The 27,563-nt window shown below is 44.1% G+C and overlaps 1 protein-coding gene across 1 annotated transcript; it reads right to left on the bottom strand.

The window, feature by feature from the left end:
* Positions 1-202: 202 nt before the first annotated feature.
* LOC110530110 (prostaglandin E2 receptor EP4 subtype-like) lies at positions 203-3,088 on the bottom strand. The gene is made up of 2 exons (XM_021612926.2): positions 2,018-3,088; positions 203-1,850 (listed from the first exon to the last, which is right to left on the bottom strand). The coding sequence occupies exons 1-2, from the start codon at positions 2,963-2,965 to the stop codon at positions 1,227-1,229; spliced, it is 1,572 nt and encodes a 523-aa protein (XP_021468601.2). The 5' UTR covers positions 2,966-3,088; the 3' UTR covers positions 203-1,226.
* Between the last annotated feature and the right edge of the window lie 24,475 nt (positions 3,089-27,563).

Below are 27,563 nucleotides of genomic sequence, written 5' to 3'. Positions count from 1 at the left end.
ATGCCAAGTCTCTTCACATCACAATGACTCGTATCTGCTGCCGGGTATCATTCTGTTTGAGCTTGATCAACTTAATATGTGCGCTTTCCGTAATATGCTTATTATGTAATTCACTCACGACTCATTAACTGCATTTAGTTAAGCATCCTTGAGGTAACAAGTTGTACTGTTCAGATGCATTAATTATCCATTAATTCAAAAACGCACAATACTAATGACACCATTTTTTCACGAGATCACAATGAATTTTCCGATAGTTTTAAAACACCTTCAAATAGGAAAGTTGATCACCACTCACAGTTAAGTCATCAAAAACATTCAACAGTAAAAAACGAAGTTTGACATGTTGGTACATTCAGTTACTATTCCCTGCATGCAACGCTGGTATGGCACAGAAAGAACCAGCACTTCCAATTACTTAACATTGCAATTAGACTGACAGTGTCATTGCATCAATGCTGGGAAATATATTCTGCAGTTACATTTTTTTTTACTGGATATGTGTACAAGAGAATTTCAAAAAACACCTTTTGCTACTATTTCTGTCAAGTGTAGCATACAGTTTGATGCACCCGTTGGATATATCCAATGTGTGCACCACACAGTACACAGAATGCATTGCAACTGCCTCTGCAACCCAATGCTGCAAGGCAAGTGCAGTATTCCACTGGAGATGAATGTGCTTCTGATGTACACAAACGCAATGACGCTGTCCGTGTGTCCGCGTGAGCGAGTGCATTACTGTCTGCTGCATTGAGTTGTAACTTGGGAGCATCCTTTGACGGAAAAAAAATACGTATTTGTATCACTCAAAGACTGACATCTGAATATATCAAGAAGATCCTATAAAATGGGACCAATGTGTAAAAATGACATTCTTAAATTCATTGAATTCAAAAAGTATAAAGAGATGTCTGTCGTGAAGGCAAGTATGTGCCTAATTGTACCCATTTGGCATGATAATAATATAAAATTAATAATACAAATGTTAAAACTGAAGCCCAGTCTTTGTCACATGTAGGCTACATCAAGGTCCCTGCAAACAAAAATGACATCCCCAGAACGTCTAAAGGGTGTGTCTTGGTCCCCTGGACGTTCTTAGAACGCCCCGTTTGCTGGGGAAAATGACCGGTGTCTGTCTGGCTGTCAGCATCTCAGATATTTGCTGTTAAAGTCAATGTGAAAACATTCATGTTTTGTAGAGGATACCACAGTCCTGCAGTTGCTCAGAGGCACTCCTCCGTATGACAGGAGCTAGGTGTGCTGAAGGTACAGGTGACTATGTCCACTTTACTAACATGCCTATGGAGACCTGCTGGTGCGCACTTCGCCGGAAGCGCTTTACTGCCTCCGAGCATTGACGCAATCATGGCCGGTTTGGACACCACAGCAAGTTCCGCCTGGAAGCTGAGCACGGCAGTTTGTTCGACACTAAACGGATGGAAGTTATCCCGCGCTGTGTCAAAGTCCCAGGCTTGTCGCATGGTAAAGTCTGTAAACGATTTACTATTGGTGCTAACCTGGTTCTCTAATTCATTTCTGTAGTTGGTTGTGTATAATGACACATAACTGGTCTCGTTAGTGCATTCAAATGACAGGTGTGAATGTTGACTGCCAGTGCCAAGACAGACTAAATTAGGCCCGGGCCCCGCCTTGACTTTTCCAACTGTATTCTTCATCCTCTCACAGCCCTTAAAAAACAGGTTCTTCCGACAGAGGATGTAGACCCAGGGGTCCAGAATGGGGTTGAAAGAGGCAAAGCGGATGGCCGTCAGATCACTCCGGTAATCCGGTTTCACTCCAGCACAGATGTAGGCAGGACCATACAGCTGGTTTACAAAGATGCGCACCTGTCAGATTGAGAGAATATATAAAAATAGTATATGTGGATAAAGCAAACAATTTTTCAGTAATATTAATGTATGTCTGTGTTGCATAGCTTTGTCCATATTTGAAACACATGCCTATGGCATGCACAATAGCTTAAATACAATTTCCATAGATGCCTTTTACTTACCACTAAAGGAATGGAGCACACCAGGAAAACGATGGTCATAAATATTAGCAGCCAGAACATTTGGATCTCAGCCGCGGACAGGCTGGTGACAGAGGGCAGGAACCCGCGCAGTGAGCCACCGTGCGCGGACACTTTCGCTCTCACTATCCGCGTCTTCTGGCTCATCCTCACAAGTGACAGACACACTGCGAAGTTGCACAGAACTGTCACCGCAATCAACAGCAACATGAACCCACCGTAAAGAAACGAATACGAGGCGGCGAGGGGGTCCGTCGCCCTCCAGTCCAAGAAACACCAAGTACCCGGAAAGTGGCGCATGTGCTTCCCGAACCCAAAACTGGGCATGATGCACAACACAATGTTGGCCAGGTAGATGCCCATGAGCGCGAAACGCGCCATTGTCCGGTCAATATATTGAGAGTAAAAGTATGCGTAGTTTATAGCCAAGTATCGTTCAACTGCCATGGCGCACAGGATGGACATTCCAGCCGAGCCGAAAAAGAGCATAGAGAAGGAGAATAAATCGCACAGTAGTTCTCCGCCGAGCCATCTCTGGACTATGTAGGTGGCGATAACCACCGGGCTGGTGAAACTGGTGCCCAACAGGTCCGTGATAGCCATTCCAACAACCAGCGTATAGAAAGTGGTCTCCTTCTGTTCTTTCTTAGAGATGCACAACACAACAATGGCAATGAGGTTCCCCAGGACTCCAACGGCGAACATAGTGGCTGAAGTGACCAGGGATTTGGATTCCAGTCGCAGAGGTGGGAAAGTGCTGTGGTTGTAGGTGACACAGAGCGGTTGGAGTAGTTCTGAAATGTTCGAGTCATTGTCATTGACGGAATAATTCATCATTCTTAAATTAAAACTGAAACAAAATAGCTTGACAGCTTTAACTTCTAAGAAACATTCACTTTCCCACCATGCAGTATCTTTACAAGAGAACATAAAATAAAGTGTAGCCTACGATACCACAGAACATATGTTGCTGGGCTTTGTTTTCGTCCTACCAGCAAGCTCAAACAGTTCCCATAACAGTGTGGTTTGGGTAGTCTCTACGACGGCTCCCGACGCTGCTGCTGGTATTTAAGCCACTGTTCGCTCGCACACACCCATTGATGTCAATAATGTGACGTCAGGCACACGAGGTGTAGCCTACATTTCTTTTCAACTTTCAACTTAGAACGTTTATTTATCAAGACAAGTGAATGTTAAGAACACATTCTTATTTACAACGACCCCCTACCCCGGCCAAACCCATAAAACCCTGGGCAAATTGTGTGCTGCCCTATGGGTCTCCCAATCACTGCCGGATGTGATATAGCCTGATAGTACAATTCTTCTAAGTTCAATAATGGATCCTGCACGACTTCAACACATACAAATGATATGTGTGCCAAACGTCTATCCTTGGAAAGTAAGTCTGTGAATATTTTTTACAATTAATGTTCAACCGTTTGTTTTAAACTCGTCTTTATTCAACAGCAGACATAGTCTACACAGAGCGGTTGGAGTAGTTCTGAAATGTTCGAGTCAATGACGGAATAATTCATCATTCTTAAATCAAAACTGAAACAAAATAGCTGGTTAGCTTCAACTTCTAAGAAACATTCCCTTCCCACCATGCGGTATCTCTACAAGAAAACACAACAAAAGCAACATAAAAGAAACCCGGACATAGTCTGTCTACTCAGTGTACAGCTCAGCAACACAGCCCAGGTTATCTGAGCCACACCTATGCTTTTATAGATCATACATTGGGGCAGGGTTGCAAATTTCACTGGGGACATGACCCCCCCACATTCTGAAATTGCATTTTTGTCCCCACCAGTTTTATCATTGTGCTGTGATACAAAATTCGCCAAGTGTGCTTTAGGGCCACGCGGACGCCTCAGAGTGGTTGGGTAGGCTGTTTTCCAGGTTTCAGCCAGCTGGATTTAGGACCACATGGACAACACAGAACATGTGGAAAGGCTGTGTTAAGGCAAAGGGAGAGATTAACAGAGGCAGCTTCTGCCTGTGTGGAGCAATTTCTCAGAGTTGTAAAAGCAGAGCAGAAACTGGCTACTCTTTAGTTGACTGATCTAGTTGGCAAGGTACAGTTCCTTCTGTTTGACAGAATAAAAACTAGCCATCTCACTAACTAGCTATTCGTTTTGCCTCAATCACACTAGACCTGAATCAAATGATGAAACCAGCAGCCAAACGATTGAAGACCAATATATTCGGAAGTTTCTTCAGTGTGATGTGAGTTTTTATTAGTCAGCATAGCAATGGAACGTTGTTGGTCTGTCAGTTTCCCTGGCTAATGCCCTACTTTTCACACTGCCACTGTATAAACAGCTCCACAGGCTTCACTGTCATGGTGCACAGTCAGTACACAACACTATGCTCATCATGTCTTAGCAGGATCAGATGGTGACATGTGTCCCTGCAGGATCAGACAGCCAGGGATGACCAGTCTACAGAGCTCAGGTCAATTTTGCAGTATATTATATCAATCAGTGAATGGATACATCGTTCCATCTTGAATTGATGGGTAGGATACAGTCTGGGATCTGGGAATAATGGTCATTTCAATGATTGAACCATTGATTCTATTCATTGGTAATATAATGTGTAAATGTACACCAAGGTAGTTCTTTGTAATGCCTCATCTGAGCAGGATCAGATGGTGACGGGTCTCATCAGGGTCAGAAAGCTGGGGACAACCGGGGACGGCATAGAGGTGACCTTTTGCAGATACAACCATTTATTCCCTCTGTGCAGCAAACACTGGACAAGCAAGAAACTTCAAAGAATTCAACTATTTTTAGGCAGTCCTTTAAACTCCTAAAGTTGATTTCCACAGTGTATCAAGGGTTGATAGTGGCTTTTCCCGATGACACAAAACACGTAAAACAAAAAATGTGAGGAAGACCTGGGATGCGCTACGATGATGATGAATGGATATGTTTGAATGCCCAGTCATGTTCATATAATCTCAAACATAAATTACTGCAGTTTAAGACCATACATAGAATGTACTATATGCCAGTTAAACTGAATAACATCGATTCAGAAATGTCATTATTCCGGAGTAGGTGTAAAACCAAAAAGGGACATATTTGCATATGTGATGGTCTTGTGAAGGCTGGCTGAATTCTGGCAAAGAATATGTTCTTTTATCTCAGCATGTCTACAGATTCTCCCTGGTTTTGTTTGCTTGGAAATGTTGATTCTGGAGACTGTTATCAGAAGAAACTGTGTAACCTAGCATTTATATCGGCTAAGAAATGCATTGCCTTTAATTGGAAGGTTGGTTATGTATCACTAGATTTGATTTATTACAAGGTTAAGGGTATACTGTGCAACTTTCATAAGGTCTGGATTCCTTATATGGAATACTGTACGACAAATGGAAGCTGTATTGCAAAATGCCCACGTTTGGAGAGATACCTATTTAGGCAATCCCTAGGGGGGGTCCACTGTACTGTTGGTTGTCACTCTGGCCTTGGCCTAACACACCAATATCCTAAAGTTGAGTGGGGTGTGTTGGGTTGGGGAGCTGCAGGGCCGTAGACCCCTACGGGCAGGATGGGGTGACCCAGCTATATTGTGTCTAAGTAAAAAGAGCTCTACAGTACTATTAGTCCTATGATATTAATTATATGGAGGATGGACTGTTTCTGTATGTTAATGTGTAGGAGGTGTATGTGTTTTTTTTTATTAAACTTTTGATTTCCAAATCTTTCCCTTGAGACATATTATTATTTTTTGGATGGGAAGGAAGTTGTGTTGGGGACAGAGTTGAGTTTTTGACTAGACTGGTGGGGGTCGGGCGTGCAGGCGGGTCTTAATAAAGATAATCAACACATAGGTCTTTGTACCTTATTTATAAGAGTTGTTCATTTGTAAGGCTATTGGTTAAAGGTACAACACCAATGTTGATTATTGAATTATCATTGATCTAGTTCAGTCTTATCAATCACTTAAACATACTGAATAATGGTCTCTTACCTAGCTTGATGACAGTGGCCATTTTTGCTTACTTTTTGTTGTTGCTGGCATTCGCAAATTCTGCCGGTATTCTCCTGAAGTTGCCGTTAATCGGCTACACGAAGTGGTCGGCAACCTTTCCTATTTGGAGTGCCAATTTCTACCAATCTGTGTGCTAGTTATGATTTTCATATGCACATTTTTGTAGAACAGTTTCATTTAATTTATAATAAATGTTCTTTGTATCTCAAAACCATTGTCTGTGGTTAACTTACATTCTATCTAAATCTAAATGAAAATGACACAAATCTAAAAGTAACTTTTATTGCCATTGCCAGCTATGTAATAATAACCTACATAACGCCAGACATAGAGCTACATAGAGCTTGGGACAGACTCAGCTGTAGGCTATTTATGCAAGGGATAAGAAGTAATCAGGTGTTTTATGACGTTTCCACTGGATCAGAGCATTACATTTTTCCATTTCATGCTGAGTGGTTATTGAAAGGGAGGGCGCTGGAAATATTGTTCAAATTCTTTAAGGAACTATTGTCATTCTCAATTTACTTGCTGTTTGAGGTGAAGAAAAAAAATACATTGAGAAGCTCAACAGCTCATTAGTGGTGGTAAATTAAGATTTTTTTTTTGATGATCAGACACCCCCAAATGGGCACATTTATAGGCCTTTTTTCCCTCCATGTTGCACACAGGCCAGGTGGGCTAGTCCTACTTCTATAGGCGTAATCAGGTGAGCTTTCCTTACTCAACATTGGCAGGAGCATTTCAAACGAAAGACAATGAGAACATTGTCAAAACTCGTAAATGCAATGAAATAAACAAAAACGTGTTTCTCACAAGTGTAGCATAGGTTGTGAGTTCTGCAAAACACGTGTCCACTCCGACAGGGAGAACGAACGGTAAAAGACTGTAATAATACTTTTTGGGATGCATTAAAAATGACCATCACTAAACAAACATTTCAGATTAGAAATGATGGGAATTAACGGTGAATGTAGGCTACTCCTGGTGATGTATGTAATGGGGTTACACTACCAACAATGCACACAATGAAGTTATGAAGTAACGAATACCCACGAAATGGTGGGAGAGGGCGCATTCTGGAGAGAGACGTGCCTTGTGCATCTGAGCCACAATCCCCATATTATTGAACCGTGGCATCCCCGTGGCCTCTTCAATAGATTAGTCCAATGAGAGAGGCGCACGTCACACAGGTGTCTCGTGTGCAATGAAATCCATATGTATTTGCGACTGCTCGATGAAAAAATTCTAAGGTTTTCAATACAGACCCCTTTTGTCATACAGTAGGGTATACAGTAGTCTATTCCATATAAGCCACACAGTATACCCTTAATCTTGTAATAAATCAAATCTAGTGATGTGTAATTTGACATTTCTGCCATTCATTGTGACATTGTGTGAGGATAACCAACCTTTTCAATTAATGGCAATGCATTTCTTAGCTGCTATAAATGCTAGGTTACACAGTTTCTTCCGATAACAGTCTCCAGTATCAACATTTCCAAGCAAACAAAAACAGGAAGAAGGGAGTCTTTAGACATGCTGATATAAAATACCATACTTCACAAGACCATAACATTTGCAAATAGGTCCCCTTTTGTGTTTTACACTTTGAGCAGACCAATTACATGTATGAGTGCATGATATTCAGTTTCACTGGAATATAGCATGTTCTATGGATGGTCTTAAACTGCAGTAATTTATGTCTGAGATTATATGAACATGACTGGGAATTCAAACATACAATGCATTTGCAAAGTATTCAGACCCCTTGACTTTTTCAACCTTTTGTTACTTTACAGCCTTGTTTTAAAATGAATTAAATTGAAAAAATAATAAAATCACTCATCTACACACAATACCCGATAATGACAAAGCTAAACAAAAAAAGAGTTTTAGAATGTTTTGCACATTTATAAAAAAATTAATTAACAGAAATTACATAAGTATTCAGACGCTTTAGTATGAGACTCGAAATTAAGCTCAGGTGCATCCTGTTTCCATTGATCATCCTTGAGATGTTTCTACAACTTGATTGGAGTCCACCTGTGGTAAATTCAATTGATTGGACATGATTTGGAAAGGCACACACCTGTCTAAAAAAGGTCCCACAGTTGACAGTGCATGTCAGAGCAAACACAAAGCCATGAGATCAGAGAAATTGTCCGTTTGAGATCCGAGACAGGATTGTGTCGAGGCACAAATGTGGGGAAGGGTACCAAAAAATGTCTGCAGCATTGAAGGTCTCAAGAACACAGTGGCCTCCATCATCCTTAAATAGAAGAAGTTTGGAACCACCAAGAGACTTTCCAGAGCTTGCCGCCAGGCCAAACTGAGCAATCGAGGGAGAAGGGCCTTGGTCAGGGAGGTGACCAAGACCCCGATGGTCACTCTGACAAAGCTCCATAGTTCCTCTGTGGAGATGGGAGAAACTTCCAGAAGGACAACCATCTCTGCAGCACTCCACCAATCAGGCCTTTATGGTAGAGTGGCCAGACGGAAGTAACTCCTCAGCAAAAGGCACATGACAGCTCGCTTAGAGTTTGCCAAAAGGCACCTAAAGGACTCTCAGACCATGAGAAACAAGATTCTCTGGTCTGATGAAACCCAAATTGAACTCTTTGGCCTGAATGCCAAGCGTCAAGTCTGGAGGAAACCTGACACCAACCCTACGGTGAAGCATGGGGATGGCAGCATCATGCTGTGGGGATGATTTTCAGTGGCCGGGAATGGGAGACTAGTCCGGATCGAAGGAAAGATGAATGGAGCAAAGTACAGAGAGATCCTTGATGAAATCCTGCTCCAGAGTGCTCAGGACCTCAGACTGGGGCAAAGGTTCATCTTCCAACAGGACAATGAACCTAAGCACACAGCCAAGACAACGCTGAATTGGCTTTGGAACAAGTCTCTGAATGTCCTTGAGTGGTCCAGCCAGAGCCCGGACTTGAACCTGCTTGAAGATCTCTGGGGAGACCTGAAAAAAGCTGTGCAGCGATGCTCCCCATCCAACCTGACAGAGCTTGAGAGGATTTGCAGAGAAGAATGGGGGAAACTCCCCAAATACAGGTGTATAGCATCATACCCAAGAAGACTTGAGGCTGTAATCACTGCCCAAGGTGCTTCAACAAAGTACTGAGTAAAGAGTCTGAATACTTATGTAAATGTGATATGTTTTTTATTTTTAATACATTTGCAAACATTTTTAAAAATTTGTTTTTGCTTTGTCATTGCGGGGTATTGTGTGTTGATTGATGAGGGAAAAAACAATTGAATCAATTTTAGAGTAAGGCTGTAAGGTAACAAAATGTGGAAAAAGTCAAGGGGTCTGAATACTTTCCGAATGCACTGTATCGGTATCTATTCATCATCATCAATATTGTGTTCGGTACTGACTGTGTATCATTACATTGAAGTCTGTTCAGCTGTTTATACTGTGTCAGTGTGAAAGTAGGGAATTAGCTATGGAAACTGACAGATCAATAACGTTACATTGCTATACTGACTCAAATAAAAACTAACATTGCGCTGTCAACCAGCGTTTGGCCGCTGGTTTCATAATTTGATTCAGGTCTAGTGGGATTGAGGAAAAAATCATATCTAAAGTTAGTGAGCTAGCTAGCTAACGTTAGCCAACTTTTGGCTAGTTCTAATGGTACATCAACTGGCAAAAACTAGCCAAGTTAATTTACTTCTGTTGAAATGGGACAAAAAGGCCACAAAACATTTCCATACACGCAGCAGCTGTAGATACTGCTATCTGACAGATAGTTAGAGGCTAGAGCTGAACTGGCTGTAGTAGATAATAGCTAGCTAGCTAGTTCATTCTCTTCAGACATAATTTCAGTTGAGAGGAGGATGAAACGTTAGCTAACATTAAATGTCAGTTACACTACCAGCTCAGCACTGGGAATAATTATTTTTCTTCTGTTAAGTCAAACAGCAGTTACCTTGCAGGCTACATCAGTCAATTAAAGAGTAGCCAGTTTCTGCTTTGCTTGCTTTTACAAGTCTGAGAAAAAGAGCAACACACAGAGACAAAAGCTGCAGACAGCAGCATTGTCAACACGCAGCCTTTCCACAATCTCTGTGGTGTCTGCATGGTCCTAAATCCAGCTGGCTGAAACCGCCAAACAGCCTACCCAACCATTCTGAGGCGTCCGCTTGGTCCTAAAGCACACCGATGCAGCTTTTGTTTTTATCACAGTGAAATTATAAAACCGGGGAGGGAGAAAAATGCTATTTTAGAATGTGGGGGGAATATCATGCCCCCCTGTCCCCAGTGAAAGTTGTGCCCATGTTAAAAATACTTCACCAGAGAGAATAACTTAGCCAGAGAGGAGCATTAACTTATTTAAATTTTCTTAAAGCTGTGGATTGTTTCAAATCACAAGTGTGTAGGCCTATGCCTGTTTGTGAATCTCGCAATTTGGGCAGGGTGCGTAGAAATATGTCTAGCTGATTGAGTTGCGGCAGTCAGTAAAAATCATCTAAAATACAGGCAGCGTTGCAAGAAAAAGCCATATCTCAGACAGGCCAATAAAAATAAAAGATTAAGATGGGGAAAAGAACGCAGACACTGGACAGAGGAATTCTGCCTAGAAGGCCAGCATCCCAGAGTCGCCTCTTCACTGTTGACTGGTGTTTTGCGGGTACTATTTCATGAAGCTGCCAATTGAGGACTTGAGGCGTCTGTTTCTCAAACTTCTCCGGCACGTCTTCCTGTGGGCTGGTTCTCCAGTGCCGCGGAGAACCAGGACCTCTGGGAGGTTTTCAGCAAGGCCCGTGCCACTTCGCTTCCTCCGCATCGGCCCTACGATTGCGGGATCGACCTTCTCCGGGCCCTACTCCACCCCGGGTGGCGGCTGTATTCTCTGTCGGGTCCAGAGACCAAGGAGATGGAAACGTACATCGAGGACTCGCTGGCTGCAGGGTGTATCAATCCTTCTGCCACCCCCACCGGTGCAGGGTTCTTCTTTGAGGAGAGGAAGGACAAAACCCTGCATCCGTGTATCGACTACCGGGGCTTCAATGACATCACTGTTAAAAACCAATACCACTTATCACCTCAGCTTTCAAGCCGCTCCCAGGGGGCTACTATTTTCTCTAAGTTGGATCCGTACCATCTGGTGCGGATACGGGAAGGAGACGAGTGGAAGACAGCCTTCAACACGGTTAGCGGACACTACGAGTACCTGGTGATGCTGTAATGGAATTGTAATGTTTGTGCTTTTTTTAGAACTAATTTCTGTGTTCTATTCATATGCTGTTCTATAAACCAATTTCTGTGTTCATGCAAGTGGCTGACTGTACAAATCCTCACTATCAGTAGCTGCAATTTGGCAGTACGCCCAGACCTTGTTCAGAGAATGAACAAAAGATATCTCAATGTCAAGGTCTCAGCCTAGAGAGAAGAAGCCTTGTGAGGTATTGGTTTGTCACATGAATAAAACAAAACGGTAATGATGAATTAATTATGCTAAATCAAGCTAATATAACTTGTCTGTGTATAGCCGTATATAAGACAACTGCTGGGGACTGCCCAGGCAGAGCTTCTGACAGACATTCACTATGGTGCATTAAGTTTGTTGGAGCCTCTCCAGCGCGCTGACAAATAAAGGAATAAAGGATATTTAATTTAAGATTGACTTTGAGTGTGCCTGTGTAAGAATTTCCACGACAATGCTGTTCGGACTGACCAACGCTCCTGTTGTGTTCCAGGCCCTGGTTAATGACATTCTCTGCGACATGTTGAACCGATTCGTGTTTGTCTACCTCGACGACATCCTCATCTTTACCCGCTCAGCTCAAAAACATGTTCTCTAAGTCCGACAAGTCCTCCAGTGACTCCTGGAGGACTTGTTAAAGCAGAAAAATGCGAATTCCATCGCTCTACCATCTCCTTCCTTGGATACATCATCGCTGCAGGCAATGTGCAGATGGATCTTGGCAAGGTGAGTGTGGTGTATTGGCCACAAACCACTTCCAGAGTGCAGTTGCAACACTTCTTGGGTTTTACCAATTTCTATCGCCATTTTATCTGGGTTTACCGCACCCTGGCTTTCCCCTTTTCAGCACTCACCTCTCCCAAGGTCCCGTTCGCATTGGACTCCAGCTGCTGACCGGGTGTTCCTGTACCTAAAGCATCGATTCACTACAGCTCCCATTTTAATCCATCCGGATCTTTCCCGTCAGTTCGTGGTGGAGGTTGACGCCTCGGATGTTTGAGTGGGGGCTGTCCTGTCTCAGCGTTCTGCGCAGGACCAAAAGCTGCATCCCTGCGCCTTCTGCATCCCATTGTCTTAATGCCACTGAGAGGAATTATGATGTGGCAAATTGAGAACTTCTCACGCTGAGAAGGAGTGGAGGCACTAGTTAGAGGGGGCGGAACATCCATTCATTGTGTGGACTGATCACAAGAACCTGGAATATCTCCGCACCGCCAAGCGTCTCAGCTCCAGGCAAGCTCGATCCCTGCTATTCACTCGGTTCAACTTTACCATCTCCTACCGCCCGGGCTCCAAGAATGTTAACCAGGTATGTGCCCAGGTAGGACACCAGGGGAAGGGGGGGTATGCTGTCACACCCTGATCTGTTTCACCTGTCTTTGTGCTTGTCTCCACCCCCCACTAGGTGTCTCCCATCTCCCCCCATTATCCCCTGTGTATTTATACCTGCGTTTTCTGTTTGTGTGTTGCCAGTTCGTCTTGTCCTACTATCATGTTCCTGTGCTTCCTGTGCTCTAGTTTTTGTTTTTCATAGTCTTCTCAGCCTGTCCTGACTCTGCCTGCCGTCCTGTACCTGCCTGACTCTGATTTGGATTACTATCTTTGCCTGCCTTGACTTACCTTTTGCCTGCCCCATGTACTATTATAAACTCTGAGACTCGTACTATCCGCCTCCTGTGTCTGCAGTGTGTGTCCGAGAACACCACGCAGCTCTCCGGGACTGCCACACAGAAATATCAGCCCACAGAGAGAAACATGATATTGAATTTCACTCAACTTTCTAGAGCAGTGGTCACTAACCGGTTGATCGCGAAGAGTCATGTCAAATCATGTCTGTCATTGAACAACCCCTTGCCAAGATCAGGTGGGGATGTTATGGGGCTATTTAGCTTCCGCTGGTCCTGTGGCCCCTTTTAAGGTAAATGGCATCATGAACTTTACCAATTACCAGGACATTTTTGCAAAAACACATGTTGCCTCTGCCAGGAGGTTGACACTTGGCTACAAGTGGATCTTCCAGCAAGACAATAACCCCAGGCACACATCAAAGTCCACAAAGAAATAGTTAATTGACCATTGTTAATAGACCAGAGCTGATTTAGCAGTTTCACCACCCCTTTTCCTGTAGTTTGTTGTACTTGCTCAAAAACCCCTCACCGTAGTGGTACCTCTGAGTCACCCCACTTGAATCAGCCAATCACTGTCCGCCATTCCCCATGCACCTCACTGAACCCTCCTCCTCACTAAACCGTGCTCAGGTCTTCAGAGTGAGATCATGGTCAGAATGGAATGGCCTTGCTGGACTATTCCTTATGTTAATTGTGTTTGACCTGTGTTTTAGTGCCTGCATCTAATTGTAAGTACTCTCCGGCATGTCTCTGGGGTTTTAGTTGGGTGTTGCTAAGGCAGTAGAATATTTACCATGTTTGTAATGTTAGAAGGTATTTTCTCATGGTCAGAAAGGAGGACTTGCTGGACTTTTCCTTATGTTAATTGTGTTTGACCTGTGATTTAGTGTGTGCATCTTATTTTGAGTACTGTCCGACATGTCATTGGGGTTTTAGTTTGGTGTTGCTAAGGCAGAAGAGTATTTACCATGTTTATAAGGTATTTTCCTTCCATGTGCTTCATGTTATTTCTAACCAGCTAGCCTAGGTGCTAGCCAGTCATGCTAGCTCGTTATGCTGTGTACCCCATGCTTCGTTTAGGATAGCCTATCATATAAATTATGCTCATACTTTCTGGTTAAGTTAATAGCCGTGTTTATGGACATTTAGAGTCTTTATGAAGCTTCATGCTACCGCCTTATGATGTATGCATGTAACCTAATTTAGCCTGTGCAGACCTTAGTTACATTGCAGTCATGTTTCAGTTGTTATATGCCTACCAGTAATTGGGCCTTTGAATTCTACTATCTGTGTATTTGTCTCTAAGCCTGTACTTACGGGTATTATTTTATTCTCTTTCCATAGAACCACTTTTATACACTCTCACTTTCTATGTGAGCTATCATTATAGAAGAGTGTGGTGTGTTGAGCCCAATATCTGCAAGAAGCCTGTTCTGAAGACATCTGACTTGTTGTTGCCAAACAGACCTTTGGTGGCTGAACATTATCCATTGACACCTAATAGCTCTCTACTAGTGCCCATTCTACGTGGTCCTCCCAGAACAGCCCCTTTAGTATTTGTCACGTTCGCCGGATATTATAAGCTACCACAGCCCAAGATGTCTCAGAGTTACGCAAAGTCAAGGCATTGGTCACCATCCACCTCATCCCGGGCACCTCTCCCTGAACGAAGACGAGTAAACAAGCCTGATGACACAGCATGCCACTCCCACTGCACTAGACGCAGTGACCGTTGGGACGATCGGTGGAATGCTATCAGGGAGAGGTTCTAGATCCTCCGTCGCAGCACAGCTCTCTTCTCTGATCTGATGCTACTTGAGGCCAAGAAGGAGCTCAAACAGATGGTGCATAGGATAGAGCAGCTCAAGACAACACTAGCCAAACCACGCCCACAACCAACTGAATCTCCAGTGCCACAGGCTCGTACCAGCACACCACGGAGGGTCAGTGAGAAGATGCAGGGAAGGGACGGCTGTATCTACGACGAGGAGAAGATCACCACCATTGGTCACCAAAAGGGATGTCCATCCTGACCAAGTGGAGGCTGACCAGTCCTCATGTCACCTTTCTCAAGCACCTTCTCGATCACTGCCAGTTGCTATGGCTCATCTTCAAGGGGTTGCTGCAGATATACCGGCCTGCAGCTCCACACCACTCTCGTCAGCCTAAAGTTGCTCATCAGCGCTTTCATAAGCATAAGCCCTCGGTGACTCCCTCACCTTCAGCATCAGTCGCCATCAACCCCAGTCTCGGATCCAACCTCTGCTGTGGAGTCCCTCACAGTGTTGCTAGAGCCTTCTCCAGGGCCATAGGAGCCTCCAGAGCTCACCCACGACTGTGCTCCAGCCAACAGCAGCCATGCAGATCCAGCCTGCTCCGGCCATGGAGCTCAAGTTAGTAGTGGGGCCTACCACACCCGCTCCTGCCATGGAGCCTCAGCCTTTGCCAGGGCCAGAGGAGCTACCAGAGCTCACACCGGGGGAGCACCTTACCACTGTTCTCCAGCTGACACCCGCTGTGGAGTCACAGTGGTTCTACAGCCCTTCCAGGGATGGAGGAGCTACCACAGTACCTGTCTTGACTGCATCAAACCGGGAGAAGCTAGTTAAGCTAGCTAGCTAGGCTTTTTGAGGCTGCATGCACTTTATCATCCTACACAGTAACAAACAACAACAACTCCATTCAGAACACAGGTGGCTCGTCCATTAGGGTGTAAGGGGCAGCGCCCCACTTGTGATTGGTAAAAAAAAACACAAAAACGAGACTACAGTATCTATCAAGCACAGACGGCGCTAAAGCAAAAAGCTAATTGTAATTAACTTGTAATTAACTTGTAAATAAATAATTATACCATAGGGTGGCAGGGTAGCCTAGTGGTTAGAGCGTTGGACTAGTAACCGGAAGGTTGCAAGTTCAAATCCCCGAGCTGACAAGGTACAAATCTGTCGTTCTGATCCCGAACAGGCACTGTTCCTAGGCCGTCATTGAAAATAAGAATTTGTTCTTAACTGACTTGCCTAGTTAAATAAAGGTTAAAAAAATAGGAGCCTTGGACCTGATAAACTGGACAACTACATCCAACAACAGTCGAAGGACACTAAAAAAGCATGGCTAATTTTGTGTCCCCCCAAAGCCAAAAACAAACAAAGCCTGCTACTGCAATATTGAGAAATAATTTGGTAGATTTTTGGTCAAATTAACCAGTTATCTATAGGCAGCTAGCTAGCTATAGCTGGCTGGTAGCTTGCTAGCTAGTTAGTTCCCATGCCAACTTCTAAACTCATATCTGACTAACTCGGAAATATAAAGTTATTTCAGAATGAACATTAACTGTCTAGCGCATCATGCTTTGTGACATTATGTTAGTTAGCTATCCCCAGTTAGATAATGTGTTTTCACTTATTGCATCTGTATGCTTGTTGCGTTCTCCCTGGTGCACTCGTTCGGGAGCTGTCTGCTCGTTCTAAATAGTATAATCTAATCTGTTCAAAACAGTGGCAACATGTGCACCAGTGGTCATTCAGTTTTTGACATAGAGAAGTGAAATAGGTGTATTTATGCTGTTGTTCAAATGCACAGATTGCTTTATGTATCTTCTCAAAGAAACTACCGGTAGTTCTAAAAATTGGCATCATATATCTGTCATGCTGCTTTGTTAACAACTCCAACCATCTCGCGCCCCGGATATTCAGCCAATCGCTGGACTTATTACTCATGTTTATTGTATTTGACCTGTGTTTTAGTGTGTGCATCAAATTGTAAGTACTGTCCGACATGTCATTGGGGTTTTAGTGCCCGTTCTACATGGTCCTCCCGGATCAGCCCCTTAGTATTTGTCAACCACAAAATCAACAATTTGCAACAGGCCATCTCAGTCTCCGGACTTGAACCTCATTGATAACCTGTGGTTTGAATTGAAAACGGCAGTTCATACGCGCAGACAAAGGATATCAAGAATCTCTAAAGATTTTGTCTGGAGCAATGATTAAGATCCCTCCCAATATGTGTCTTTTTTTTCAAAAAAAATAGGCATTGGTTAGATAGCGACTGAATGGCCTTCCATGTGAGTTTCACGCTGCAGGGGAGGCTCACAATGACTGATTTCACACAGCCAGGTATACCACAGACAATATGAGCCCCCCAACCTAGGGCTGGGTAATCTGATCTGGAATAATGCAATCATTTGTCATATCCAATGGTAGAGGCTCTAATGGTAGCCTACAATATGGCTGTGGCTCTCTGTCTCTGTAAGTAGATTCCTCTTTTCCTAGTGTTGCAAGCTATTGGACAGATCCCCGCTGGGTGTGTGGTTTTACGCAGACTGTTTGTACTCCTCTTTGTGAGCCGTTCCTTGGACGTCAGATCACAGCTGCCCACACACACGTACACACATCAACACTTGGCCAGTCCTCTACACACACGCGCATGCACAGTCACACACACTTGAATGCACACACTACCTGAGGGACAGATCTCCACCCCCACGCTCCCCTGCGTCCGACAGTATGGGTTTAATGAGGGCTTGGCCATCTGTGTGTGTGTATTTGCATACAGTACCAGTTAAAAGTGTGGACATCTACTCATTCAAGGGTTTTTCTTTGTTTACTATTTTCTACATTGTAGAATAATAGTGAAGACATCAAAACCATGAAATAACACATATAGTAACCAAAATCAGTGTTAAACAAATCAAAACATATTTTATATTTCAGATCCTTCAAAGTAGCCACCCTGTGCCTTGATGACAGCTTTGCACACTCTTGGCATTCTCTCAACCAGCTTCACCTGGAACGCTTTTCCCACATATGCTGAGCACTTGTTGGCTGCTTTTCCTTCACTCTGCAGTCCAATTCATCACAAACCATCTAAATTGGGTTGAGATTGGCTGATTGTATCAAAGCACAAGGCGAGACCCAAATGCAGACGGTTGGAGTCTTACAATGTTTATTAATCCAAAGGGGTAGGCAAGAGTTGTCATGGACAGGCAAAAAGGTCAAAACCAGATCAGGGTCCAGGAGGTACAGAGTGGCAGAAAGGCTTGTGGTCAAGGCAGGCAGAATGGTCAGGCAGGTGAGTACAAAGTCCAGAAACAGGCAAGGGTCAAAAGGGCAGGACTAGAAAAAGGAGAATGCAAAAAGCAGGAGAACGGGAAAACCCTGGGCGCATACCTACCTGGGCGCATACCTAGTTGACCGGGGTGTCGGCAGTGATGAGGACTGGATCCAGAATGTCTCCAGCGGGAACCCAGCACCTCTCCTCCGGGCCGCAACCCTCCCAGTCAACCAGGTACTGGAAACCCCTGTTTTACCATGTAGGCCGGATAGTCATCAATGACACAGGGTGGTTGGGGCGTGGGCCTAGGTACAGAAGACAAAGAACAGTGAGACACGGGCTTAATCTTAGACACATGGAAGGCAGGGTAAATACGGAGGGTACGGGGTAACACAAGACAGACAGTAGTGGAATTCAGGACTCTGGAGATGGGAAAAGGACCAATGAAATGAGAGGACAGTTTGTGGGACTCTACCTGAAGGGGCAGGTCCCGTGTGGACAGCCATACCCTCTGCCCAATGCAGTGGCGGGAAGCTGGGATCCGGCGACGGTCCGCTTGTTTATGATACCTGGAGTTGGTCTTGAGAATAGCCGCCCTGGCTCTTCTCCAGGTATGTTGACAGCGGCGGACAAACATCTGGGCCGAGGGTACGCTGTCCTCCTGCTCTTATTCAAGGAAGATTGGAGGTGGATTCCCCTTTCGAGTGCTCCATGGGGTGAGTCCCGTGGCAGAACTGGGAAGAGTGTTCCGGGCATACTCCACCCAGACCAGTTGACGGCTCCAGGTAGAGACCATGCACCTTAAGGTTGTCTCCAGGTCTTGGTTGGCTCGTTCCGACTGACTATTAGTTTGGGGATAGAATCCGGATGACAGGCTGGCCGACGACCCAAATGGGTGCAGAATGCCTTCCAGAACTGAGACAAGAACTGGGGACCCTGATCGGAGACCATGTCTACTGGAAGACATGCTGCACCATAAGCTGGGCCGTCTCCTTGGCAGAAGGTAGTTTGGGTAGAGGGATGAAATGGGTGGCCTTGGAGAACCGGTCAACTATCGTCAGAATGACAGTGTTGCCATCAGACGGAGGGAGCCCAGTGACAAAGTCAAGAGATATATGAGACCAGGGTTGATGAGGAACCGGTAGTGGCTGCAGGAGTCCAGAAGGAGCTTGCAGTGGAGTCTTGTTTTGAGCACACACAGTGCATGTGGTGACAAAGGCAGAGACGTCAGGGACCATTGTGGGCCACCAGAAACATTGTTGAAGGAAGGCTAGTGTACGACAGGACCCTGGATGACAGGTCAGCCTGTAGGAATGAGCCCATTCCAGGATCTGGGACCGGACTGGATTAGGGACAAACAGCCGGTTAGCCGGGCCCCCTTCAGGTCCAGGCTTGGAGCGTTGCGCCTCGATCCAATCCACAGTGGCAGCAAGGCATGAGGTAGGGAGAATGGTTTCAGAGGTTGAGGGTGTGGCAGAGGAACTGTATAGGTGGGAGGGCTTCACATTCTTTGACCCTGGTCAGTAGGAGATAGTGAAGTTAAATCTGGTGAAACGGAGGGCCCACCAGGCCTTCCTGGAGTTGAGGTGCTTGGCTGTACAGAGATATTCCAGGTTTTTATGGTCAGTTCAGACCAGGAATGGCTGTTCTGCTCCTTCCAGACAGTGTCTCCACTCTTCCAACTCCATCTTCACCGCCAGGAGTTCTCAGTTGCCAACATCATAGTTCCTTTCAGCAGGATTGAGACGATGGGACAGGAAGGCACAGGGATGAAGCTTATGGTCCTGGGCAGATCGCTGGAACAGGATGCTCCAACATCCGAAGCATCCCCTTCCACCACAAATTGACGCGAGGGGTCCAGACGGATGAGGATGGGTGGTGCTGTGAACCGATGCTTCAGGGTCACAAAGGCTTTGTCGACAGCTGGAGACCATTTGAACGGTACCTTGGGAGATGAGGGCCGAGGGTGCCGCCAGGGTGCTGTAGTCCCGAATTAAATGGTGGTAGATGTTTGCAAAACCAAGAAACCATTACAACCGCTCCCTGGACGTTGGTTGAGGCCAAATCCACCACTGCTTTCACCTTTCCAGGATCCATCTGAACATTGCCTTCAGCAATGACATATCCCAGAAAGGTGATAGTAGAGCGGTGGAACTCACACATCTCGGCTTTCATGAACAGTTGGTTCTCCAGGAGGCGCTGAAGGACCTGTCTGACATGAAGAACATGTTCTTGTGCAGATTGGGAAAAAAACAGGATGTCGTCAAGGTACACAAACACAAATCGGTTTAGCATGTCCCGATGCACATAATTGACCAAAGCCTGGAAAAGAGTTGGTGAGTCCAAATGGCATGACCTGGTACTCATAATGTCCACTGGCTGTGTTGAAGGCTGTCTTCCACTCATCCCACTCATGTATCTGAATCAGGTGGTAGGCATTTCGAAGGTCCAACTTGGAAAATATGGTGACCCCCTGGAGACGTTCAAATGCCGAGGAGCGGTAGGGAGTAACGATTCTTGACAGTAATGTCATTAAGTCCCAGGTAGTCAATGCACAGATGCAGGGTCTTGTCCTTCTCCACAAAGAAAAACCCTGCGCTGGCAGAAGATGCAGACGGACGGAATGCCCCAGTGGCCAGAGACTCCTCTACGTACTCCATAGCTTTGGTCTCTGGTCCAGACAGAGAATACAATCGACCCGAGGTGGTGTAGTGCCTGGGAGAAGATCAATGGCACAATCATAAGGACGGTGCGGGGGAAGGGAAGTAGCGTGTGCCTTACTGAACACTTCTAGGAGGCCATGATATTCTGTGGGGATAGCAGAGACATCCACATTCTTGCTAACATCCTGAGGAATATGACCTGAGGAAGGCTGTGCTGCTTGAAGGCAGTGGGAATGGCAAAATGGGCTCCAACCCAGGATGGAGCTTGTGGTCCAATCAGTCATCGGATTGTGCTTTTGAAGCCAGGAAAATCCCAAAACCACCGGAACATGGGGAAAGGTAATGAGGAGGAACTGTATTGTCTCACTGTGGTTACCAAAAACCCGTAATTGAACGGGCACAGTACTATGGGTGACTTCCACTATAGAGCGGCCGTCCAGTGCCCTAGTATCCAAGGGCACAGAGAGAGGCCGAGTGGGAATACCAAGCTCCATAGCTATCGTGGCATCCATAAGATTTTTATCAACCCCAGAGTCAATGAGCACTAGGAGAGACTTAGATTGGTCTCCCCACAGCACTAGAGCAAAAAGGGGTGTGTGGGTGATGGGAATTAGGGCACTCCCAGTCTGACTCACCATAGTACTGGTACCCACTAGAGACAAGGGTTTTCTAATAGGGCAGGTAGCAGATAAAGTGTCCTGCCCCACCACAGTACAGAAATGGTTATTATTCATCCTCCGTGAGCACTCCCAGGTGACTACCTCATGAAGCTGGTTGAGAGAATGCCAAAAGGTTGCAAAGCTGTCCTCAAGGCAAAGGGTGGCTACTTTGAAGAAACTAAAATATTAAATATATTTTGATTTAACACTTTTTTGGTTTCTACATAATTCCATGTGTTATTCTACCATGTAGAATGTATTGTCCCCAGCACAAGGTGCACCTGTGTAAGGATCATGCTGTTTAATCAGCTTCTTGATACACCACACCTGTCAGGTGGATGGATTATCTTGGCAAAGGAGAAATGCTTACAAATTGGGATGTAAACAAGAGAAATAAGCTTTTTGTGCGTATGGAACATTTCTGGGATCTTTTATGTCAGCTCATGATACATAGGACCAACACTTTACATGTTGCGTTTTTATTTCTGTTTAGGGTATATATACAATGCATTCGGAAAGTATTCAGATCCCTTGACTTATTCCACATTTTGTTACATTACAGTAAATGTAACATTTTCCTCATCAATCTACAAACAATACCCCATAATGACAAAGTGAACACAGTTATTTTGAATTGTTTGCAAATGTATTACAAACTAAAAAACTGAAAAACCTTATTTAATAAGTATGAGACTCAAATTGAGCTCAGTTGCATCTGGTTTCCATTGATTATCCTTTCTACAACTCAGTTGGAGTCCTCTGGGGCAAATTAAATTGATTGGAAAAGGCCCACAGTTGACAGTGCATGTCAGAGCAAAAACCAAGTCATGAGGTGGAAGGAATTGTCCATAGAGCTCAGAGACAGGATTGTGTCGAGGCACAGATCTGGGGAAGGGTACCAAAACATTTCTGCAGTATTGAAGGTCCATAAAAACACAGTGGCCTCCATTATTCTTAAATGGAAGAAGTTTGGAACCACCAAGACTCTTCCTAGAGCTGGCCGCTTGGCCAAACAGCAATCGGGCAAGAAGGGCCTTGGTCAGGGAGGTGACCAAGAACCTGATGGTCACTCTGACAGAGCTCCAGAGTTCCTCTGTGGAGATGGGAGAACTTTCCAGAAGGACAACCATCTCTGCAGCACCCCACCAATCAGGCCTTTATGGTAGAGTGGCCAGACGGAAGCAACTCCTCAGTAAAAGGCACATGACAGCCCGCTTTGAGTTGAAACCAAGATTGAACTCTTAGGCCTGAATGCCAAGCGTCATGTCTGGAAGAAATCTGGCACCATGGTGGTGGATGCTGCATTATGCTGTGGGGATATTTTTCAGTGGCAGGGACTGGATCGAGGGAAAGATGAATGTACAGAGAGATCTTTGATTAAAAACCTGCTCCAGAGCGCTTAGAACCTCAGACTAGGGCGAAGGTTCACCTTCCAACAGGACAACGACCCTAAGCACACAGCCAAGACAACGCAGGAGTGGCTTCGGGACAAGTCTCTGAATGTCCTTGAGTGGTCAACCAGAGCCCAGACTTGAACCCGATCAAACATCTCTGGAGAGACCTGAAAATAGCTATGCGGCAACGCTCCCTTTCCAACCTGACAGTGCTTGAGAGGATCTGCAGAGAAGAATGGGAGAAACTCCCCAAATACAGGTTTGCCAAGCTTGTAGCGTCACACCCCAAAAGACTTGAGCCTGTAATCGCTGCCATAGGTGATTCAACAATGTATTGAGTAAAGGGTCTGAATACTTATGTAAATGTGATATCAGTTTTTTCTTTATACAAACATTTCTAAAAACCTGTTTTAGCTTTGTCATTATGGGGTATTGTGTGTGTATATTGACGTGGGGGAAAAAAAACAATTTAATACATTTTAGAATAAGACTGTAATGTAACAAAGTGTGGAAAATTATTTTTTCAATTATTTTGTGAAGCATCACAAAGTTACAAAGTTACATCATAGTTACAAATAGAAATCATCAAACTGGATGGACATCAGAAATAGAGGAAGGACTAAGAACAAACAATAGAGAACTGTTGTAAAGTAGACTGTGTCTGTAGAGTATGTATAAGATGTAAGGATTGAAGGTAGAAGCAGAAGTGTTTATTAGTTTACTCCAATTGGGGGATCGGCGGAAGGGAATAATAATAAAGGTATATTCTTTAAAAAGTATGTATGTCTATATAGGTATGTGTATGTATATATGTGTATATATATGCATGCGTGTATGGATATATATATTTACCAAAAAAATATGGGGGATTGGAAATGATGCAGACAATTACATTGGAAGCAACATTCTTTCCGCAATATTAAGCTGATCCACCCTAAAACAAAAACAAAAAATGTTAAAGTGTGGAAAAAGTGAAAGGGTCTGAAAACTTTCCAAATGCATTGTGTGTGTGTGTGTGTGTGTGTGTGTACAGTTGAAGTCAGAAGTTTACATACACCTTAGCCAAATACATTTAATCTCAGTTTTTCACAATTCCTGACATTTAATCCTAGTAAAAATGCCCTGTTTTACATCAGTTAGGATCACCACTTTATTTTAAGAATGTGAAATGTCAGAATAATAGTAGAGAGAATGATTTATTGCAGCTTTTATTTCTTTCATCACATTCCCAGTGGGTCAGACGTTTACATACACTCAATTAGTATTTGGTAGCATTGCCTTTAAAATGTTTAACTTGGGTCAAACGTTTCAGGTAGCCTTCCACAAGCTTCCCACAATAAGTTGGGTGAATTTTGGCCCATTCCTCCTGACAGAGCTGGTGTAACTGAGTCAGTCGCTTTTTCAGTTCTGCCTACAAATTTTATATGGGATTGAGGTCAGGGCTTTGTGATGACCACTCCAATACCTTGACTTTGTTGTCCTTAAGCCATTTTGCCACAACTTTGAAAGTATGCTTAAGATCATTGTCCATTTGGAAGACCCATTTGCGACCAAGCTTTATCTTTCTGACTAATGTCTAGAGATATATCCACATAATTTTCCATTCTCATGATGCCATCTATTTTGTGAAGTTCACCAGTCCCTCCTGCAGCAAAGCACCCCCACAACACGATGTTGCCACCCCCGTGTTTCACGGTTGGGATGGTGTTCTTCAGCTTGCAAGCCTCCCCCCTTTTCCTCCAAACATAACAATGGTCATTATGGCCAAACAGTTCTATTTTTGTTTCATCAGACCAGAGGACATTTCTCCAAAAAGTACGATCTTTGTCGCCATGTGCAGTTGCAAACCGTATTCTGGCTTTTTTATGGCGTTTTTGGAGCAGTGGCTTCTACCTTGCTGAGCAGCCTTTCAGGTCATGTTGATATAGTACTCGTTTCACTGTGGAAATAGATACTTTTGTACCGGTTTCCTCCAGAATCTTAACAAGGACCTTTGGTGTTGTTCTGGGATTGATTTGCACTTTTCGCACCAAAGTACGTTGATCTCTAGGAGACAGAACGCGTCTCCTTCCTGAGTGTAATGATGGCTGCGTGGTCCCATGGTGTTTATACTTGCGTACTATTGTTTGTACAGATGAATGTGGTACCTTCAGGCTTTTGGAAATTGCTCCCAAGGATGAACCGGACTTGTAGAGGTCTACAAATTCTTCTGAGGTATTAGCTGATTTCTTTTGATTTTCCCATGATGTCAAGCAAAGAGGCACTGAATTTGAAGGTAGGCCTTGAGATACATACACAGGTACACCTCCAATTGACTCAAATGATGTCAATTAGTCCATCAGAAGCTTATAAAGCCATGAAATCATTTTCTGGTGTATGTAAACTTCTGTCCCACTGGAACTGTGATACAGTGAATTATATGTGAAATAATCTGTCTGTTAACAATTGTTGGAAAAATGACTGGCATGTATAAAGTAGATGCTAACAAAAAAATATGTAAATAAGGTAGAATAAATGTTTAAGTTGACTTGCACGTTCACTCAACCTAAAATTCTACGTTTATTGAGCATACAATTCAACTTGAGAATGTATTTTGGTTTTGCTAGATGCCCAAATGTTGAGCAGGTTGTTGCCTTACAATGGTACACTGAATGAACAATTTTTTTTTTTTTTACAGTGCATTCAAAAGCTGCAAATAAATGCAAATGAAGATGCCCTCCTCAAATTAATGTATTTTCCACGAGTACGACTTCTCGTCAGCTGGCTGCCTGCTTGGCTGGTGTCACACATTCATCCCCACATAATTCCTTCAAATGTCATACCTTCAATTATAGATTTTATGCATTATACACCTTGCCATTTTGGCAATGGCAAAACAATTATATTTTTGATGACACTGTTCTCGACTGTCGTCAATTATTGGACAAGTCAAAATTGACAGACACTTGTTCTACTCAGGTGTCAAAAGATGCTAGTTAGGTCACAAAGGACAAGGAAAAAGCAGGGCTGCCTCACCACTAAGATATAACATCATTCCCAGGAGAGATAGTGTTCCACTTTTCCTAATTAGGGACCCACCTCTCAAACGTTCTGTTCGCTTTAATTACCACCTCTCCTGCACCCCACTCAGTGGGGTTGCCAGACAAATACTGAAAACTTAATTGGATAGTTCACCCAAATTACACATTGGTTTCATTACCCTGTAAGCAGTTTTTCTACAAGGTACGGTATGACAGCAAACCATGATTTGGTTAAGTTTCCCTGGCATTGTTTCCAAATGCTAACGTTTTAGAATTTGTTGCACAAACCCCATTAAAGTCATGGGACCAACATTATCATTTGGACATGATGCACGAAAAATGCTGATATCGGTCCCATGACTTGAATGGGATTTGTATCCACACCAACATTTGTCCTATCAATTCATACCATTAGCATTACAATCATTAGCTGTGCATTTTTTTCACAACAGAAGGTGGAGATCAGTGCTGCCTGGTAAATACAGCATGTACCTACAGCTACAGTAGCCATGGCTTGTTATTTATTACAGCAATAACTTCAGCAAGTTTCACTGCTTAAGTAGTTGAATTGCTCCGGTGGGATTTGAACTAGTGGCAGCAGAGCCACAACTCCATGTCCCAAATCTCTAGACGAGAAGTTTTGAAGAGTTGTCCAAACCATTCATTCTTTTGTTTTGCAGGTTTTTCACCCAGCAAACTGGATGATGTTCAGAAAACATTGTTTTTAATAAAGGAAACACAGATGATTTGAATTGAAACACGGCACCTGCATGTCCATTGTGTCTGCATTGGAGAGAGATGAGTGCACGTTATGAGAGATGAGTGCACTTTATGAGAGATGAGTGCACGTTATGAGAGATGAGTGCACGTTATGAGAGATGAGTGCACGTTATGAGAGATGAGTGCACGTTATGAGAGATGAGTGCACGTTATGAGAGATGAGTGCACGTTGTGTTTTTACTCCATCTTCCTTATTGATACAGAAAATAGAGATTGTTTGGATTGAGACATTTCTGAGAGAAGGCAGCCCTTGGCAAAGAGAGGGAATTCAGCAAACTCAATTAAATGAGGTCTCTCTCTCTCTCTCTCCCTCCCTCCGTCCCAGCATGCCTGGAGTGAGAGAAGAGTTAGCGGTGTTGGCTCGTCTACGGATGTAGATGACGTCAGCACCGCTATGATGTTGATAGTGTTACCGCACTGTGATACTCCACTCCGTCACACTGCTCAAATTCTTCCTGCAGGGGAAATCACTGGCTCCCTCCCAAGGAGCCCACAGGCTGTCTCCGCTGCAAAGCTCATTAAATAGATGGCTATGTCTCATAACTCTCCCTCTCTAACCCTTTCTCTCAGTCTCTCTCTCTTTCACATTCAGACTTCTCTCTCTTACCTTCATATTTCTCTCTCTCTTTCACATTGCTCTCTCTCTTTCACCTTCAGATTTTCTCTCTCTCTGTGTGTCTCTCCCTTTCACCTTCAGATTTTCTCTCTCTGTGTGTCTCTCCCTTTCACCTTCAGATTTCTCTCTCTCTGTGTCTCTTACCTTCAGATTTTCTCTCTCTTTCACCTTCAGATTTCTCTCTCTTTCACCTTCAGATTTCTCTCTCTCTGTGTCTCTTACCTTCAGATTTTCTCTCTCTGTGTGTCTCTCCCTTTCACCTTCAGATTTCTCTCTCTCTGTGCCTCTTACCTTCAGATTTTCTCTCTCTTTCACCTTCAGATTTCTCTCTCTTTCACCTTCAGATTTTCTCTCTCTGTGTCTCTTACCTTCAGATTTTCTCTCTCTCTGTCTCTCCCTTTCACCTTCATATCTCTCTCTCTTTCTCTTCAGGTGGTTGGTGAGGGAAAGCCCTTACTGCAATACGTTCATGGCTATAGCACAATATGCTCT

This window comes from Oncorhynchus mykiss, chromosome 8 (genome assembly GCF_013265735.2).
Source record: "Oncorhynchus mykiss isolate Arlee chromosome 8, USDA_OmykA_1.1, whole genome shotgun sequence".
Taxonomy (NCBI): Eukaryota; Metazoa; Chordata; class Actinopteri; order Salmoniformes; family Salmonidae; genus Oncorhynchus; species Oncorhynchus mykiss.
The sequence above is the reverse complement of the archived record's forward strand: the minus strand, read 5'-3'. Positions and strand labels throughout refer to the sequence as shown.